Source organism: Panthera onca, chromosome B3 (genome assembly GCF_046562875.1).
Source record: "Panthera onca isolate mPanOnc1 chromosome B3, mPanOnc1 haplotype 2, whole genome shotgun sequence".
NCBI lineage: Eukaryota > Metazoa > Chordata > Mammalia > Carnivora > Felidae > Panthera > Panthera onca.
The window spans coordinates 60,852,289-60,868,172 of record NC_138344.1 but is presented as its reverse complement, the minus strand read 5'-3'; the positions used below and the strand labels follow the sequence as shown (position 1 = coordinate 60,868,172).

The following is a 15,884-nucleotide window of genomic DNA, read 5'->3' as shown; positions in this document are numbered from 1 at the left end:
TGAAGACATGGGCCCCCTAAGGTCCTTCTGGGTTTGGGCCATGCCCTGGGGCTAGATTGTGGCCTCATCCCTCTATACTCCAGTGTAAAATTAGCACTGCTCACTCGTGCCCTCCTCCTCCCCAAGGCCCCTGGGAGAGGCATCCCCCCCCCCCCTTTGTCTCCCAGAAACACATATGAGAAGGGTGCAGCCCCAAAGCCAAGCTGCCGTTCTGCAGGAGCTTTCTGAGGCCTGAAGGACCTAGAGCCAGTCCCTGTAACCTGGTAAGAAGAAACCCCACAGAGTCTACCACTCCTCCCCGTACCAAGCCCCGGTCTGGGGCCCACAGTTGCTCCCCTCTCACAGCCCTCTGACTCCAGCCTGACTCAGCCTCCAGCCCTGCCCCCAGCCTGCCGTCGCTCCAGAGCCAGCCGGAGCGCATGCCTCAAGGTCTCCACATTGTTCAGAACATTGTATCGACTCAGAGCCACCAGCCGCTCAAATTCCTCAGGCTCATAGGTGAAGTTCATCATGCCATATGGAGTGTCTGCCCCATTGACCACAAAGTCCCCGTAGGCCTTCTCCTCGGCTGTTTGTCGCTCCACACCTACAGGTGGGAAGTGGCAAAGAGGCCAGGCTGGGGCATTCTGTGGCTAGGAACGGCCAGCCCAGAAGCCTCCACCCCTTGCCCTAGGACATCTGGCGGGACCAACATTTCAGCTCTCTCCACCATCAGGAGGAACCGGGCCAGTGTGGATCCTGAGGCCTGTAAGGTGTGGAGCAGTGGCCAACCTGGGCCCTCCAAGAGGCATGGGGTCCAGGAAATCCACTGTCAGAACGGCACCCCACCACCACCCTGGGCTGTGTGAGTCAGACCCCGCCCCAGGGCCTCCCCTCACCTGGGGCCAGGTGTGTGCAGAAGGTACGGTTGACGAGGGGAAAGTGCAGCACGATGGGAGAGCGGGGGTCCTTGGCCTTGGCGAACAGGTAGCACTCACAGGGTTCCTCCAAGTCCTCGGGGAGCACCTCGATACTTGGGAAGGGGATGCCTCGGTCCAGGCAGTACTTCTCTGTCATCTGTAAGACCTGGGCAGGGAGGCCAGCTTTGGACCCTGCCTCCGGCTGCCTGCACTCACATAGCCCGCCCACTAGCTGAGTGACTGCAGGTGGGCTACATCACCTTCCCCAGCCAATTTCTTTATTTACATAATAAAAAAGAGAATAACTCTGGGGGGGTTGTGGAGATTAAGGACAATCATTAGTGTTCCCAGTGTCATTCCTCTCCTTCCCTTCTCTGGCTCCTCCCTGCTTCCTCTTAAGGGCTGATTTCAATGTCACCAGGTGGAAATTGAATGGTTACAGAAGGGCACGTGGGAAGAGGCTTTATTCATCATCTAATCCCAGGCTTTCCTTGGACCCAGGAGGATTAGGAGGAGGAAGCCAAAGATAGAAGGGCTGGTCCAGCAGCGGGACCAGAAAGCTCATCCAGATGATGGAACCCATCGGCTACCCCACAAGGTTTGAGGGAGCTGCCCCTAGAGACTCCCCGAGGGGACCTGATGGTAACTAACGGAGGGCAGACCCAGACGCCAGTCCAGATGGGAGCAAAGAATGCTATCAGGACAGGCAGGGGCCAGAACAGGAGCCTTCTCTTCACCAGTATGGGAGACTTCTGAGGACCTTCTTTGGCCTCTTCTCCCACCTCCCCCTCCATCTCATAGCCTCAGCAATCCCCCTCCTTCAGCTGGGGAGACCAGTGCCACTAAAAGTCTTCACAAGGTACCCGCCCTTGGATTAGAACCCAGGCCCTCCATGAAGGGCAATTCCCAAAGCCCAGCCAGGCCGCCCTGCAGAGAACCTCAGTTCCTCCCCACCACACACCTTACCTCGAAAGGGGCCTCCAGGGAGTAGTCAAAGGACAGAATGAGGTCCACCGCTCTCTGGGGCAGCAGGCTGAGTGGGAACGGAGAGTTGATGGCAAAGCCCCCATCCACCAGGCACAGGCAGTCCCGCATGGGAGTGAGCTGGTTGGGGAAGGCGTCAGGGTGCGTATCTGCAATAGGGACAAATGCTCACTCTTCTCTCTCTGTAGAGATCTCTCCTCCCTTTCTTCTGATGGCAACAGAGTCTCCCACCCCAGCCCCTGGCCCTGCCTCCTGGCAGACATCCCAGTCCTTCCCCATCAGCCCCTGGGCAGCAGGAGCCCACAGCCCAACCTCCAGGAACAAAGGCAGTGCTGGTCCAGGTGAGCCGTGAGCCGGAGGCAAAGGCAGCGGGGGGACCCCCAGCCAGAGCAGCACCCACCTTTCCAGGCCATGAACTCCCGGCCAGCCACATAGTCTTTGTGCAGGCAGAGGCCCCTGGTGAAATTACAGTTCTCCGCGAAGGTAAAGCGGGAGGTGAAGATGTCCAGCACGGCCTGGGAGAAGGGCCCCTGGCGGGTGAAGAGCCTGGTCCTCAGACGTGTGGGATCGTGCAGCTGGAGCTTCTGGCAGTCATCTAGATGGGAGCACGTGGGTGAAATACAGTCAGAAGGGTGCTGTCTGTTCTCCAGTGGCCCTTATGGCCCAGGGGACCTTTCCTATCTCCCCCCACATTCACCCCTCCTTCACACCACCTCCCAAGCCTCAGACCACTGCTTCCCAGAACCTCTTTTAAATGACCTTTTCTTTCAGCGTCCCTATATTTGAAAGTTGCCTATGACAGTGTATTTATTAAGTGATAATTTATATGCCCTTTGAAAATAAAGTTGTGTATGGGGCGCCTGGGTGGCTCAGTTGGTTAAGTGTCCGACACTTAATTTCAGCGCAGGTCACAATCTTGTGGTTTTGTGGTCATGAGATCGAGCCTGGCATTGGTCTCTGTACTGAGTGGAGCCTGCTTGGGATTTTCTCTCTCCCTGTCTGTGCCCCTCCCTCTCTCTCTGTCTCTCTCAAAATAAATAAATAAATAAATAAATAAATAAATAAATAAATTTTTAAGAAGTTGCTACAATCTAAAACCTTTTTTTAAAAAAAAGAAAACAAAGTTTTATATACAACTTCCAATCACAATTTCATCCATTAAACACCTACTGAGCAGTTACTGCGTGCTGGGCCCCTCCAGGGCTTATAGCCTACTTAGGGGGAGAGTCACATAAAGAGATCATAAATCATACCAATGCCCCAAGGTAAGGACAATGGTGGGGTGTGCACATAGTCCTATGAAACTTGGGTGCTGGGGGCGTGCAGTAGAACAGAGAAGCCCCCTGACAAAATGATGTCAGAGCTGAATCTTAAGGGATGAGCAGAGGTTATCCAGGGAAGAAAGGTAAAAAAGGTTCTGTGCAGCAGGGAGCAGCCCAAACAGGAGCCCTGAGGTGTGTGGACAGATATCCACCAGATGCCCAGTGGTCCTGGTCTGCGTTGACATAACTGGAACCCAAGCAGAGAATTCAAAGGTGCAGTTTTACTATAGAGCACTCACAGCTCCCACTGGCTTTTCTGAGGTGGGCCTTCCCCTCCTTCCCCTGGTCCCCCTGCCACACTGCCTCAGCAGATCTCTGGGCATCCACAGACCCTAAGCTACAAGTCACTTCCTCAGGACTTCTCTGAATACAGTGGGACAGCTGAGTCCTGCACCATCCCCTCCCTCATCCTTTGTGCCTCCACCAGGGCCCCGATGCTGGAAAGAGCAGTAGGGGGAGGTCAGGGTGTCTACCCGCACCTGTGATGTTTACACTCCCTCTGTGGCAGTCTAGGAAGCTGAGGCCCGAGCCGGCAGTCTTCAGGAAGATCTCATCCAGGCTGGCTGCAAAGGCGCTGCCCCACACACCTAAGCAGAAAGGCAAGGCCCTGGGCCCTCACATCTCCTCCAGCCCACCTCAGGGCCTGGCCCAGCCCCTGCCCTGGCCCCAGCCTTCCAGCCCAGACTCACCCTGCAGGTAGCAGATCCGGGGCTCGGGCTGGGGCTGCAGCAGATGCCCCATGAAGAACTCAGAGCCAAAGAGCTCAGTGGGAACATAAGCCCCGTACTTGGGGAAGCCGACCTCATAGGGTGTGAACTCGCACCATTCTGGGGATCCAGAGTGAAGGGAATGTCACCAGGGGCCTTCCACCAGGACCCCAAGGTTCCCCTCACACCTGAGCACAGGAGCGGGAATCTCACTTGCCAAGAGCAGGAGGCAGCAAGCCCGCTGTGCTCCAAGGCTCCCATCTATACACTGATAGCTCTGGCCTCTCCCACCTTCCTACCACCCATCGCCTCCACCTGCTTCCCAGGTCCCTGCACCCAGGCACCTGCGAAGTCTTCCCCGCTGATGTTGGTGTGGACATTGATGCTGGCGTAGATAGGATAAGGGTTCTGGCCCTGGTTGACGGCCTCCTGCTGGTCAGACAGCTTGGCAGGGTTTTTCTGGTAGGAAGGAAAGGAGGCAGTTGACTTTTGGGGGTCCCCTTCCTCCCACCCTCATGGCTTGAGGCCTGATACCCTGAAGGGGATGCCATGGCCCACAAGGGACTGTGGCTGCCAAGGCCAATGCTCTAGAGACAGCTCTCTAAGGACGAGGCTTTAGGCTGCAGCAAAGGTAAGGCCCCTGTGGGTTTTGTGGAATTCCAGGGGCACTGGGAACACTCCCCACTTATTTCCCATTCAAGAAAGCATATTGGAACCCAAGGGAGTCAGTGACATTTGTTTTTTTGAGTCAGTGACATTTTTAAAGGAAAAATTGAAAACCAGTTTACTTTCTTTAAAAAGTAAATTGTTTGAAAATATGCATTCTTTCCTCAGACACGAGAAACCACTTGTGATAGACGTCCACAACGGAGAGCCACACACTGGGCCAGACTCCAAGGGCTGAGAACCCTGCTGGGTTCTGAATACTCTCACATACCAGCTCATACCCAGCCAGCAGTTCTAGGAGCAGCATGGCAGCTGGAACGCTCTCAAAACACACTGTGCTAGGGCTTCACCCCAGACCAGCCCAAATCAGTATCTCTGGAAGTAGGGCCCAGGCAAGGGTGTTTTTGAAAAGCTGTGCAGATGGGGGGCGTCTGGGTGGTTCAGTTGGTTAAGCATCCGACTTCTGCTCAGGTCACGATTTCGTGGTTCATGGGTTCGAGCCTGGCATGGGGCTCTGTGCTGACAGCTCAGAGCCTGGAGCCTGCTTTGGATTCTGTGTCTCCCTCTCTCTCTCTCTTGCCCCTCCCTTCCTCCCTCCCTCTCTCTCTCTCAAAAATAAAGAAACATTTAAGACATTTTTAAAAAGAAAAGAAACGCTGTGCAGGTGATTCTAATATGCAGACGGACTTGAGAACTGCAGACCAGCTTCTCCCCTCCCAGGGGTGAGGAGCCGGGAAAGACGAAGTGGTGTCAGCCCACTCAGGGATCCACCTCTTGTCCTCAGAGAGCTCAGACCTAAGGGACCTCTTTGCAAATCTTAGATCTTACCTCAGCACCTAAGGTAGAAGTAAGTGTTGGCGGGGCAGGGGTGGAAAGGAGCTGTGTTTATTTATTATCTGCTCTTCTCTTACCTCCTGGTAGAGGAAATATTCAATGAGGAGACCCCAGATGTCGATGAGGGAAACTCTGTGGCCAGTGCTTTCCAGGCTCCCCAGTTCCTGGGCATAGTATTGTAGGCGCTCTGTGGACATCGCCCCCATCTTACTGCTGCAGACCCGAGCCTGGGCACGCTCAATGGGGCCCTGCAAGGCCACCTGGGACCAGGCTGGGTCCTTGTAGAGTGTGGAAATGCACCTGGGCATAGAGGGAATTAGGGGCAGTGGGACAGCAAGCACAGCAAGGGGAGAGAGGGAATGTAAGTGTTGGTGAGTGACCTTGCCTCTCCATCCCTTGAACCTACTGCCCTGCCCCACCCACTCAAGGAGGCCTGGGCACTCAGTGCCCCTCCTAACCCCCTTGGAGGCAGGATCCCAGCACGCCCTCAGGGACTCCACCTATATCACCAGCCACATTCTTGCCCCTTTAGGGCTCTCCTTTACTCTGCATCCTACCCCACCTCACTTACCAGGTAGATCCAGAGACCCCACTCAGGTAGGTCACAGTGTCCAGGAGGCCAAGTTCCTGCAGCCCTGCCAGGCTGCCGTACAGGGAAGACATGGCTCGGGTTCCACCTCCCGAACCTAGCACAGCCACCACAGGCACCTGGGCACAAAAATAATCATAACATTGACCACCACTGTCGCTTATGAATTATTGCTTATAATGTCAGACATTTGTCTACGAGCCTTATCTGTATTATCTCATTGAATCCTCACAAGCAACCCAGTGGGATCCCCATTTTGCAGATTAGGAAACGGAGGCACAGGAAGGTTGGACAATGTGCCCACAATCGTACGGGTAGTAAGTGATGGGCCATCAGACTGAAGCAGTATGACTCTAGAGATGGCTCTTGACAATTGTCTCGGGATTATATGTAACTGGAAGGTATCCTGGATTTCACCCAAAACTGTTGGAGCAGGGTTTCTCAGTCTTGACACTATTGATGATTTTGGACTGGGTAACTCTTTGTTGTGAGGAGCTGTCCTGTATGTTGGAGGATGCTTAGCAGCATTCTGGGTCTTTACCCAGTAGATGCCAATAACATCCTCTCCCCCGGCCCTGCTGGTAACAATAAAGCATGTCTCTAGACATAGACAAATGTCCTCTGGGTGGGGGGTGGAGGGATGAAATGACCCCCAGTTGAGAACCATTGGGCTAAAGCGATGAAGACCACCAAAGAGCCTGGACTTGCCCCAGACGTGAGCAGTGCCCAGATGTCTCTTTGGGATCAGAGGTGCCTGGTGGGGTCAGACTAGAAGCTTTCTGGCTGCTCAGCTCTTCCATGAAGCTTTAGCTCATTCTGCCCCCAGACTTTTGGTTCCTTTCCCTGGCCTCCTTTCTTCTATCTTGAAAGAAATGCTCCCTGGCCAGTGCCCACAAGGACACTCTCCCTTCAGAGTGCTGGAGGACACAGAGCTCCCTGAGAACAAGATCTGTGCCCTCTTTACCCTCTACCTCCAGACAGGACATCTGGCACAGAACAGTCATTACCAAATGAACAGTCCGGTCTTGCTCACCTTGTCAGGACTCAGAAGAGGCTCTGACTCCTGAGTACACTTGTAGCAGGAGAAAGCCACCAACTTGTTCCCAATTTACCATAGCTCTCTGCCTTGGTGTGGCCTTGCCTCCTGCTTCCCAGCCACGGCTCCCGTGGACCCTCCACTTCCAAATTCCTTTGTCTACTGTTATGGTCTGAATTGTGCCCCTGCCCCTGCAAGTCCTTATGTCGAAGCTCCAGTATGACTATATTTGTAGAAAGGGCCTATAAGGTGGTTATATAGGTTATGTAAGGTCATAACAGTGGGGCCTTTATCTAATAGTATCGGTGTCCTTGCAAGAAGGGGAAGAGAGAGATTCCCCCCTTATCCCCTGTACATGCACAGTGGAAAGGCCATGTGAGGACACAGCAAGAACATAGTTGTCTACAAGTCAGTAAGAGAAGCCTCACCAGAAACCAACCCTGATGGCACCTTAATCTTGAACTTCCAGCCTCCAGGTGAGAAAATAACTGTTTGTTGTTTAAGCCACCTTGTCTGTGGTGTTCTGTTGTGGCAGCCCGAGGAGACTCATATACCTCCCTTGGCCAGGGCTGTTCATCCCTCATTACATACAGGGTCCTGACTCTCCTGATTTTGCCTATCGGGTCTGGCAAGCAGGACTGCCCCTTCCTCCTCTGTTTCCCACCCTTTCTCAAGGCTTCCTGTAACCACTCGGCCACACAGTACTCTCAAGGGAAGAGGCTGGATTTGGTCTTGGTGACCCTGGGGTCCAGCTCCTCCATTTCATACCTGGCCACTGTCAGGTGCCTGGCTCAATCCCAGAACCTGCTGCAGGGCCTTGGACACGATCTGCTTCCTCTTGTCCAGAAACTCCCGTTCCCCATCACACAGGCCAAAACCAAGACGCAGGTCAAGGTCTCCAGAGCTGCCAGAGATGGAGTGGGGGGGAGGGGGCGGGTACTGGGTGACTGTTCATTGGAGGAAAGCCTTGGGCCCAGCCCATTTTTCACAGGAGCAGACCCATATTCCATCGAACCCCTTAGAAAGACCTCAGCAGAACCAGAGATGCCTTCCACCACCGGGCTGAGCTGAGTGGGCAAAGAGCCCCTACATATTCAGCCTAGCATAAGAGCCTTCCTCCTGAAGTCAGCCTTCCTCACCTCATTTCTGCCTTCATACTCAGAACCACCTCCTGGCCCTGAAAGAGACAACAGCCCCATCCCTGAGTGCCCTGAGTTGATTCTCCCACCCACAGCTCCTGTTGCTCTGGTAGCTCTGGCCCGTATGTGAACATCATGGCTGAGCTCCAGGCCGGCCTGAACTTGACCCCCTCCGAGGCCCCTCCCCCCAGCCTTCTTTTGGTGGTCACAGAGCAAGCAGGGGTCCCTCAGGCACCCAGGCAGAGCCTTACCTCCCCTAGGGCCACAAAGCGCTGTTCCTCTTGGCCTAGGGCCAGAGAGGAGAGCAGGATACCCCCCTCACCCAGCTTGTTGGTGTGGGCCTCCAGCTCAGCACTTGGACCACTCTGTAGAGAAGAAAACACCCAAGGAACCCACCATGGTGAAGGAAAACATGCATCCATGGTGGCCCCAGGACGCCCCTCTAGGATGGACTGATTCTATCATCCATCCCTTCCCAGACTATGGGCTCACTCACTTGCAGGACTGTGAGTCTCTCCCCCAGCTCCACATCCAGCCTGGAGCTGATCACTGGGTTCACGTGAAAGGTGAAGGTAGCTGGGAGGCCTCCCTCCATGGGAGGTTGCAGGGGCAAGAACTGTGGCTTCTCGTAGGCCCCGGGCACTGTCAGCTGAATCTGCCTAGAGCCTGGGAGCAGAGGGCCCAGGTAAGGGGGTGAGAGTGCAGGGGTGTGTGTGGCTCATGATGGCAGTGACCTGGATGGCAACTCCCCTTTGTTTCCTCTTTGGAGATGCCAACTCATCACCCTGCTCACCCTGTTCTGTGGCCCACAGCAAAGGCATCATGAAGGACACTCAGGGTCCTACAACATGCCCTGGTCAGAACTGGGAACCTGGGGAGGGTAGGAAACACACAATGCCTAGGGAAGGGAGAAGGGCAGGGAGGGAGAGGACTCCTTGCCCAAAGTTTATGAGGCTGATGATTTTGAGATCATGATATTAATTATATAAAATATAATTCTATAATAATTATAATGTTATAATTATCATACATTATTACATTAATTACCAATCTTCAACTGGTAGTTTCCCCATCTTTTGCCTCCATTCAAGCTCTGTGCTCATCACCTTGGGGAAGGTTTGTGGCCAGGGAAAAAAACAGATAGGCAATAAGTTGTTCTGCCCTTTGCTTCCAAAGTGTAAGACCTTGCGAGCACACAGAGGGTGTGCAGCGGAGGTGAGAGGAAGGAGTGGGTTCCTGAGTAGAGGCTCAGAGGAGCAGAGCAGAGCCAGCCCAGGCCAGAAGGAGGCAAAGAGGGAGGCCTGTGGGCTCACCCTGTTCCTAGCAGCATTCTCGGGAGGAAGAAAAACCCCAGAGAGAAATGTGCATGACATTCAGACAGGGGGGACCCCACAAAGGAGCCCCAGACCCTAAACATGACTTGGGAGCAACAGACACCCAGAAAGCCCAGAATGGCAGATGCCTCAGGAACAGAGGTCCACATGAAACCCTTCTCCCAACACACTCTCCTTGGCACTAAAATGAGACCTGGAGACATGACATGACTCTGGGTGGGAGGGAATTAGAGAAAATAAGGAAAGTGATACTTCTTTCACACCATGGTTTATGGATGGAGATTGATATGTGTTGTTCAGAGCCAGAAACAATACACCCTGGAGTGTCACAGACCTGGGTTTGGTTCCTGGCCTTATCACTCTCAGGCTGTGTGACCTTAAGCAAGTTTCTTCTTTGAGCTGGGGCTTCATAAATTAAGAGGATATAGTTGTATTTTCCAGGGTTGTTATGAGGATTAAAAGATAAAAGACATGTGAAATGCTGAGCACAGTGCCTGACTCAGAGTAAGTGCTGGACATTTTCTGGACAGGACTCATCCCATGGGCTCAGACCCTCAGTGTCAGAGGAGACCTTAGCTGTCACACAGCCTCTGCTGCACTTCTGCTTCTGCGTCTGAGTGGATACCCTCTGTGGCACACTATACCCGTGGCCTCAGTTCTTCACTTCTGGAATGCCCATGCTTTGTCATGTGACTTCACTTCCTCCCACTGAGAGGCCAAAATGTTAGTTACTGACTATGATGTGACCAAAGGCTTGAAAACCACCTGCTCATCTGGGCTTGCTCTCATACCTCTGCTGATGCCTTAAGAACACAACCAGTCCAGGGCTCCTGGGTGGCTAAGTCGGTTGTGTCCGACTTTAGCTCAAGTCATGATCTCATGGTTTGTGAGTTTGAGCTTCACATTGGGCTCTGTGCTGACAGCTCAGAGCCTGGAGCCTGCTTCAGATTCTGTGTCTCCCTCTCTCTCTGCCCCTCCCTTACTCACTCTCTTTCTCTCAAAAATAAATAAACATTAAAAAAATTAACAACAGCAAAAACAGAACATGACAAGTCTGCTAGTCACAGAAGGTTGTTGAGGGACATATGGCACAAAGCCAGGTCCCTCCTGCCAAGCCCAGCCTAGATCATGATGCATGAGCTCAATAAATGCTTCCTGTTGTCTGCCATTGAGATTTAGGGTTGCTTTTTGCAGAGCAATAGTTGGACTGATACAGCCTCTATGCTTGAACACTTCCAAGGAGAGGAAATTCACTACTTCCAGAGGCGAATCCACCCCATCCTTGGTCAGTTTTGAGTGCTAAAACATTAAGAACTTTCCGCCTCAGACCCACCTTCTTGAAATCAGCAGCCCAACCCCTAGGAGAGAAGGCAAGACCCAAGGTCATGGACCAGACTCACCATACTCTCGATGTGGGGCTGTCCCGCCTTCCCTGAGGGTCCCCTGGATTCTCAGACAGGGCTGAGCCTGAGGAAGACAGAGGCCTGTGGGAGCCACCCATTCACAGGGCCCCACACAGGGCCCAGACCAGGGTGGAAGGAGGGGTCTCTGGGGCAGGGCCCAGTTAACAACCTTCCCAGGGCCCGTGCCTTGTGGGTAGGAGTCTTCTGTAGCAGCCTCCTTCCCAGGACTCAGAGGAAGTGGCCCTGGTGGGAAAGGGGAAGGAGGAGAGGGGCTCTGATAGTGATGCCTTTGGCAATCCCAGCAGCCAGGGGCCCAAGTAAGTGATGTGCTGTGCACAAGGTAGGATGGTGGGCTTCTGAGCTGTCCACTCAGATGTGGGATAGCTTCTTGCCCCTGGTCCCTGGAGATGCCTCCCTAGCACATTTCCCCTCTCAGGAGTGCTTGAGTGTCTTCACAGGCAAGTGGGCATATAGGCTCAGTTGTGGAGTCTGCAATGCCCCCCAGCCCTGGGCAGCCCCAAGCTCGCCTTCCCTACTCACCACCAGGACTCCATTGGTGATGACTTCAGACGCAGGCACCTGGCTGCAAAGGATGAGGGGCTCATGGGACATCTGGCTCCCCTTGAGATGGCTGTTACTATAATATGTGACTGAAGCAGCTGAAAGAGCCTGGGGATCATGGCCAGGTTTGGGGGTGAGAGTGGGTTTGTCACCAACACTCAAATGGGTGACTAGACTAGGACATTCCCCCACAGGCCAGGCCAGTGTAGGTCCTGGTGATTGACAGCTGGAGCTGTCCTGGAGTCTTGGTGTAAATGGAAGGGTATAGGCACCACCTGGACTCACCTGTTCTCCAGAACAAATTCCACCTGCAGCTCCTGTGAATCCTACATGGATGAAGCAAGGAAGCATCCATTTGCAAAGGGCTCTGAAAGCATCAGAGACTGTCCCTGCCCCCTACCCTGCTCAGCTCCAGGGTCTAGAAGAGGTGACCGTTGTTGTGGCTTTTCATGGGCACAGGACAAGTAGTAGCATCTTCATGAGAAGCTTCATGCCTTCAAAACTGTGTTCCAGGCCCTGTTCTAGACATTGAGGGTTCAGCAGTGACTAAGACAAAGTGCTCTGCCCTCAAGGAGCTCACATGTTGGCTCCACTCAGGGAAGAAGTATTTGAGGGGAACCTTTGTAGGGTTTGTAGGGTTAGTGGTGTAGGATAGAGAGGGGCCTGTCTTGGAGGCCTGGCCTGTGCTGACCAGGAGCCCTCACCTCGGTGTCCTGTGCCCAACTTCCTCTCCTTGAGTTCAATTCATTGCTGGCACAGGTGTGGTGGCTCACCTGGTGGTTGAGTGGGAAGATGTGTCTGTAGGGTTGGCCAGACTTGAGGCTCCTCAGGTCAAAGAGTAGCAGGGAGAGCTGGTCACTGCCCAGGATGTCCTTATCACAGAGGGTGAGCTCCAGGACATTCTGGAAACAGGGCAGGCAAGAGGTGGGAGCCTGATGCAGGGCAGGAACATAGGCAGCCCTCTCCCTCTGCTGGCCCTCACCTTCACAGCACCATGGATCTGGTAGTGGAAGGTCTCATTCCACTCAGGGTCACTGCAGTTAGCCACCATCCTTGTCTGGGCAGGGCTAGGGGACGCAGTGGGCAGGCGCAGTTCCACATAGCAGTCAGCTTTGGACACTGCAGGCGGGGTGAGGGAGGGGTCCTCACTCTCTAGCTCTTGTTGCTGAATAGGTTGCCTGGGGAAGGCTGGGGCAGAGGGGAAGGAGCCGAGGAGAATAGAAGCTGCCTGTTTGGGACAGGGCGACGTGGAGAGAGCCGGTGTCCCTAACTCCATCTGGACCAGTTACACCACCCATTCAACTGTATCCTGTAGTGGCCAGTTGAAAAGACCACGTGGCAGCACAGATAGTTGAGTAATTCCCTAAAAGAGCCTGATTCAGACAAAGAACTCTCCTTCCATTGTGAGCACTGGTGTGGAAAGCTGCTGGAGAGCAGACGATTTCCGGCAACAGTGGGCCTCACATGCTCACTCAGGCTGGCACTGCTCCACTTGCTAGTGTCAGAGAGGAGTCCATGGTCCGCACAAGTCTCCCCTCCAGCCCCTCCTGCCTGCCCCTGGGGCTCCCTCACCAGGATGGATTCCCTCCACAGTCACCACGAGCCCCTCTGCCCCACTCCAGATACACACACACACTTCAGGCCAGCCCCTGCTGAGCTCTGGGGAGGCCCTAGGGAAAGGAAGAGAAGAAAGGGTGGAATTGGGGGTCACTCACAGAGATCCGTGCCCTGGATATTTCTGGCCCTCAGCACCTTCACCTGGAGGTCATAGTAGGGGTGGGTTTCCCGCTGAAACAACAGAACTCAGGAACTCAGTTCCAGGAAGCTGGGTAGGGGGCCTGATCTCCTCCCTGCAGTAATGCCCAGCTTAGTCTTCCCCCTTCCAGTCACAGAGCAGGAGCCTGGCCCAAGGTCACTGATGTCGCTGTGCCTGGGAGCTGAGATGTCTTGGCAGGGTCCTGGCATTGGGAGTTCAGCATGTTGGTGATGAGTTCAGGCTGGGTTCAAAGCTAAGTTCCACTAGGGACTAGCTGAATGGACTTGGGCAAATTACTGGATTTCCCCATGCTTCATTTTCCCCATCAATAAACGGGGGTTACAACCTCACAGGGTTGTGGGGAGTTTTAAACGAGAAGTTGTATAAAGTGCCTGGTATAAGTGCTTCATACATGTGGCCATTGTTACTAATTATGGTTATGAGGTACCACAAACTGGCAGCTTCCCTGTCATGCTGCTGCTATAGCTTGGGAACATAAGGGAGAGCTGGAGTGATGTACTTAGATTAAATATTAGACGGGAAAGCTGTAGTCCATCCCACACACTAGCTCGCTGACAAAGGCCACACCTCCTAGGAGGCGGCAGGTGAAGGGAAACCAGGTGTCATCCAGCTTGGACTGGTCCAACTAGTCGCTAAGGAGACAATAGCTTGGGCCCAAGAGAGATAACAGCAGGCTGCAGCCTCCTGGGAGTGAGGCTAGCCCCTCAAAATCCCAGCAAACACCTTCCTCCTTTCCCCTGAGGGGCTCTACATCCAGGCTAGGGCATTCTGGGCAAAGCCAACAGCTGTACGTATCACATGACCTCACTCTCCATTCCTAATTGGGGAGGGTGGGGGGTGGAATTATTTCCAAAAGCCAAGGTCTTGGCCAATCACTTTAAGCTCCACCAGGTTGGCTAGAGCAAAATGGTCCTAGCCCGGATCAAAACCCAACCCTGGGCTAGCCTGTCTTCAGAGGGGACTGAGCTCCCAGGACTCCTGCAGTCCACACGCCCCGGGGAAGATCAAGTACTTTACCCTCCATTGCCTCCACTGAGGTCCCCTCTTGTCTCTCTTCCGCAGCAGCACTGCCCCCAGGAGGGGCAGCCCCTTGCCTGCCAGCCACCTTGGCCAGAGCGCCCAGAGCATGGCCAGCCAGCCCAGTTCTCAGCAGGAAGCCCTGCCTGCTTTCCAGAGCCACTCTGTTCTCCTCTGGCTCCACTCACTGCTAGCTCAGGTCTGACAGTAACACCAAGGTGGGGAGGGTGGAGCTGGCCGCTCACAGGAGGACTGAGTTGGGTGGCCTGCTGGGGCTGGAGGTGGAGTTTGGTATGCTCCAGGAAGTGGCTGGGGGCCCAATTCCCTCAGGCAGGAGGCACTTCAGTCCCTCTCCAAGAGGATGAGGAACTGGTACTCTGGCTCCCAAACCCAGCCTCTGGTTATTATTGAGCTGCTCATGGAAAATAGATACCTGAGTCTCACCCCCTAGATGATTTGATTTAGTGGGTGTGGGTCGAACCCAAGTGTTCATATTTCCAACAAGCCTTCTAGACAATGCTGATGCAGCAAGCCCAGGGAATGGAAGCAAGTTCTGCCTCAGGGCCTCCGCTCCTCCAGGTAGAAAGAAGTCCTAAAACCATCTGCCTTCCAAGTCCCACCTTCCTCATGTTTCTTAAGCAGGAACATGGAAATCTCCGGTTCAATTTTATCTGGACTCAAAGGTGTTTCTAATCTCTTGTGGCCTCCCTCATTTATTCTCCAAACACAGACAGTCTGCTGTGAACCAAACCTGCACTAGGCCCTGGAACCAAAGATGAGGAGGACCCATCCATATCCTGAGGAAATTCACAGCAGCTTTTGGCCAGGGCCCTCTTCCTGAATGGGTAGATATACCTGGATGGTCCGGGTATACAGATGGGGATACAGTCAGGTGGTATCAATAGTGACAGCTAAAAAGCAAGTCTGCCTATCCTTAAGCTACTAGAAATAAGGCTTTAGTTCAGAGGGTCCTCTTTTGACCACCATAAGCCTCAGGCTACAGATGGTACGTGATGTCCCCTTTTCTGTGGACCACGACACTTTAGGTGGTGTTTTTCCATCCAGGCAGCTTCCAGAAGAAAAGATTTCTGGGGCAGTGAGCTGATGGGAGATAATTTCTATTCTTCAACCAAGACTTAGTCATCTCCACTCTCCTCCCCAAGGCATGAGGTGGAGACTGAAAAAACAACATCCAAAAAAGAGGTGATTCAATTCCAAAACGAACACTGTAGGCAAGTTGAGACCAGAAACTCCCAGAAAAAAAGGGGATGACTGCCACTGGCCAGGCTCCAACAGGAGGGCCTATTTCTGCTTAATTTGAGCCATGAAGCCAAGACCTGTGCTGAGGTCTCAGAAATGCCTTAGTGCCGCCCCGTTGGTGGTATCCATGCACAGCATGCAGGGGACCCGTGGATCCACACCAGAGGGGCATGAGGAAGGGCGCGGAGCTGGCTGGGGCGGACATGGCAGTCTGGCGTCCGTCTCCTGACTGATGTATTTTCTGGGCTGTACAACACTCTCTCCTGGGAGTCACAGGTCCTGTGCCTCAATAAAGCCATGCTTCTTAGTTCCAGATGCTTTTCATTCTCAAAGAACACTCAGGATGACCAGAGATG

At 53.7% G+C, this 15,884-nt stretch overlaps 1 protein-coding gene and 1 long non-coding RNA gene across 3 annotated transcripts; one reads left to right on the top strand and one right to left on the bottom strand.

The window, feature by feature from the left end:
• Window positions 1–220: 220 nt before the first annotated feature.
• On the bottom strand, window positions 221–14,624 carry PLA2G4F (phospholipase A2 group IVF). 2 transcript variants are annotated; one of them, XM_060618851.3, is made up of 20 exons: window positions 14,269–14,624; window positions 13,190–13,262; window positions 12,457–12,593; window positions 12,248–12,376; window positions 11,760–11,800; window positions 11,454–11,496; window positions 10,911–10,977; window positions 8,673–8,842; window positions 8,428–8,541; window positions 8,177–8,214; window positions 7,806–7,941; window positions 5,984–6,120; window positions 5,490–5,712; window positions 4,257–4,371; window positions 3,895–4,032; window positions 3,685–3,792; window positions 2,284–2,478; window positions 1,866–2,032; window positions 879–1,065; window positions 221–586 (listed from the first exon to the last, which is right to left on the bottom strand). In XM_060618851.3, exons 1-20 carry the CDS (start codon window positions 14,377–14,379, stop codon window positions 366–368), a joined length of 2,550 nt encoding a protein of 849 aa, XP_060474834.2. In that variant the 5' UTR covers window positions 14,380–14,624; the 3' UTR covers window positions 221–365. The 2 variants fall into 2 exon arrangements, with proteins under 2 accessions (XP_060474834.2, XP_078304647.2); XM_078448521.2 differs by lacking the exons at window positions 13,190–13,262; window positions 14,269–14,624 and having other exon boundaries at window positions 12,457–13,187.
• LOC132669229 (uncharacterized) lies at window positions 1,308–2,454 on the top strand. The gene is made up of 3 exons (XR_009606052.1): window positions 1,308–1,497; window positions 2,072–2,224; window positions 2,367–2,454. It is a non-coding gene; the product is annotated as an uncharacterized LOC132669229 (long non-coding RNA).
• Window positions 14,625–15,884: the final 1,260 nt, after the last annotated feature.

Excerpts from the sequence above, each read along its gene's own strand:
- PLA2G4F (XM_060618851.3), bottom strand. The coding sequence starts at position 14,379 with ATGCTCTGGGCGCTCTGGCCAAGGTGGCTGGCAGGCAAGGGGCTGCCC. Across the intron at positions 11,801-12,247 it reads TCTTCCCACTCAACCACCAG|GATTCACAGGAGCTGCAGGT; the intron begins GTGAGCCACCAC and ends TCATCCATGTAG. Across the intron at positions 10,978-11,453 it reads TCACCAATGGAGTCCTGGTG|GCTCAGCCCTGTCTGAGAAT; the intron begins GTGAGTAGGGAA and ends TGTCTTCCTCAG.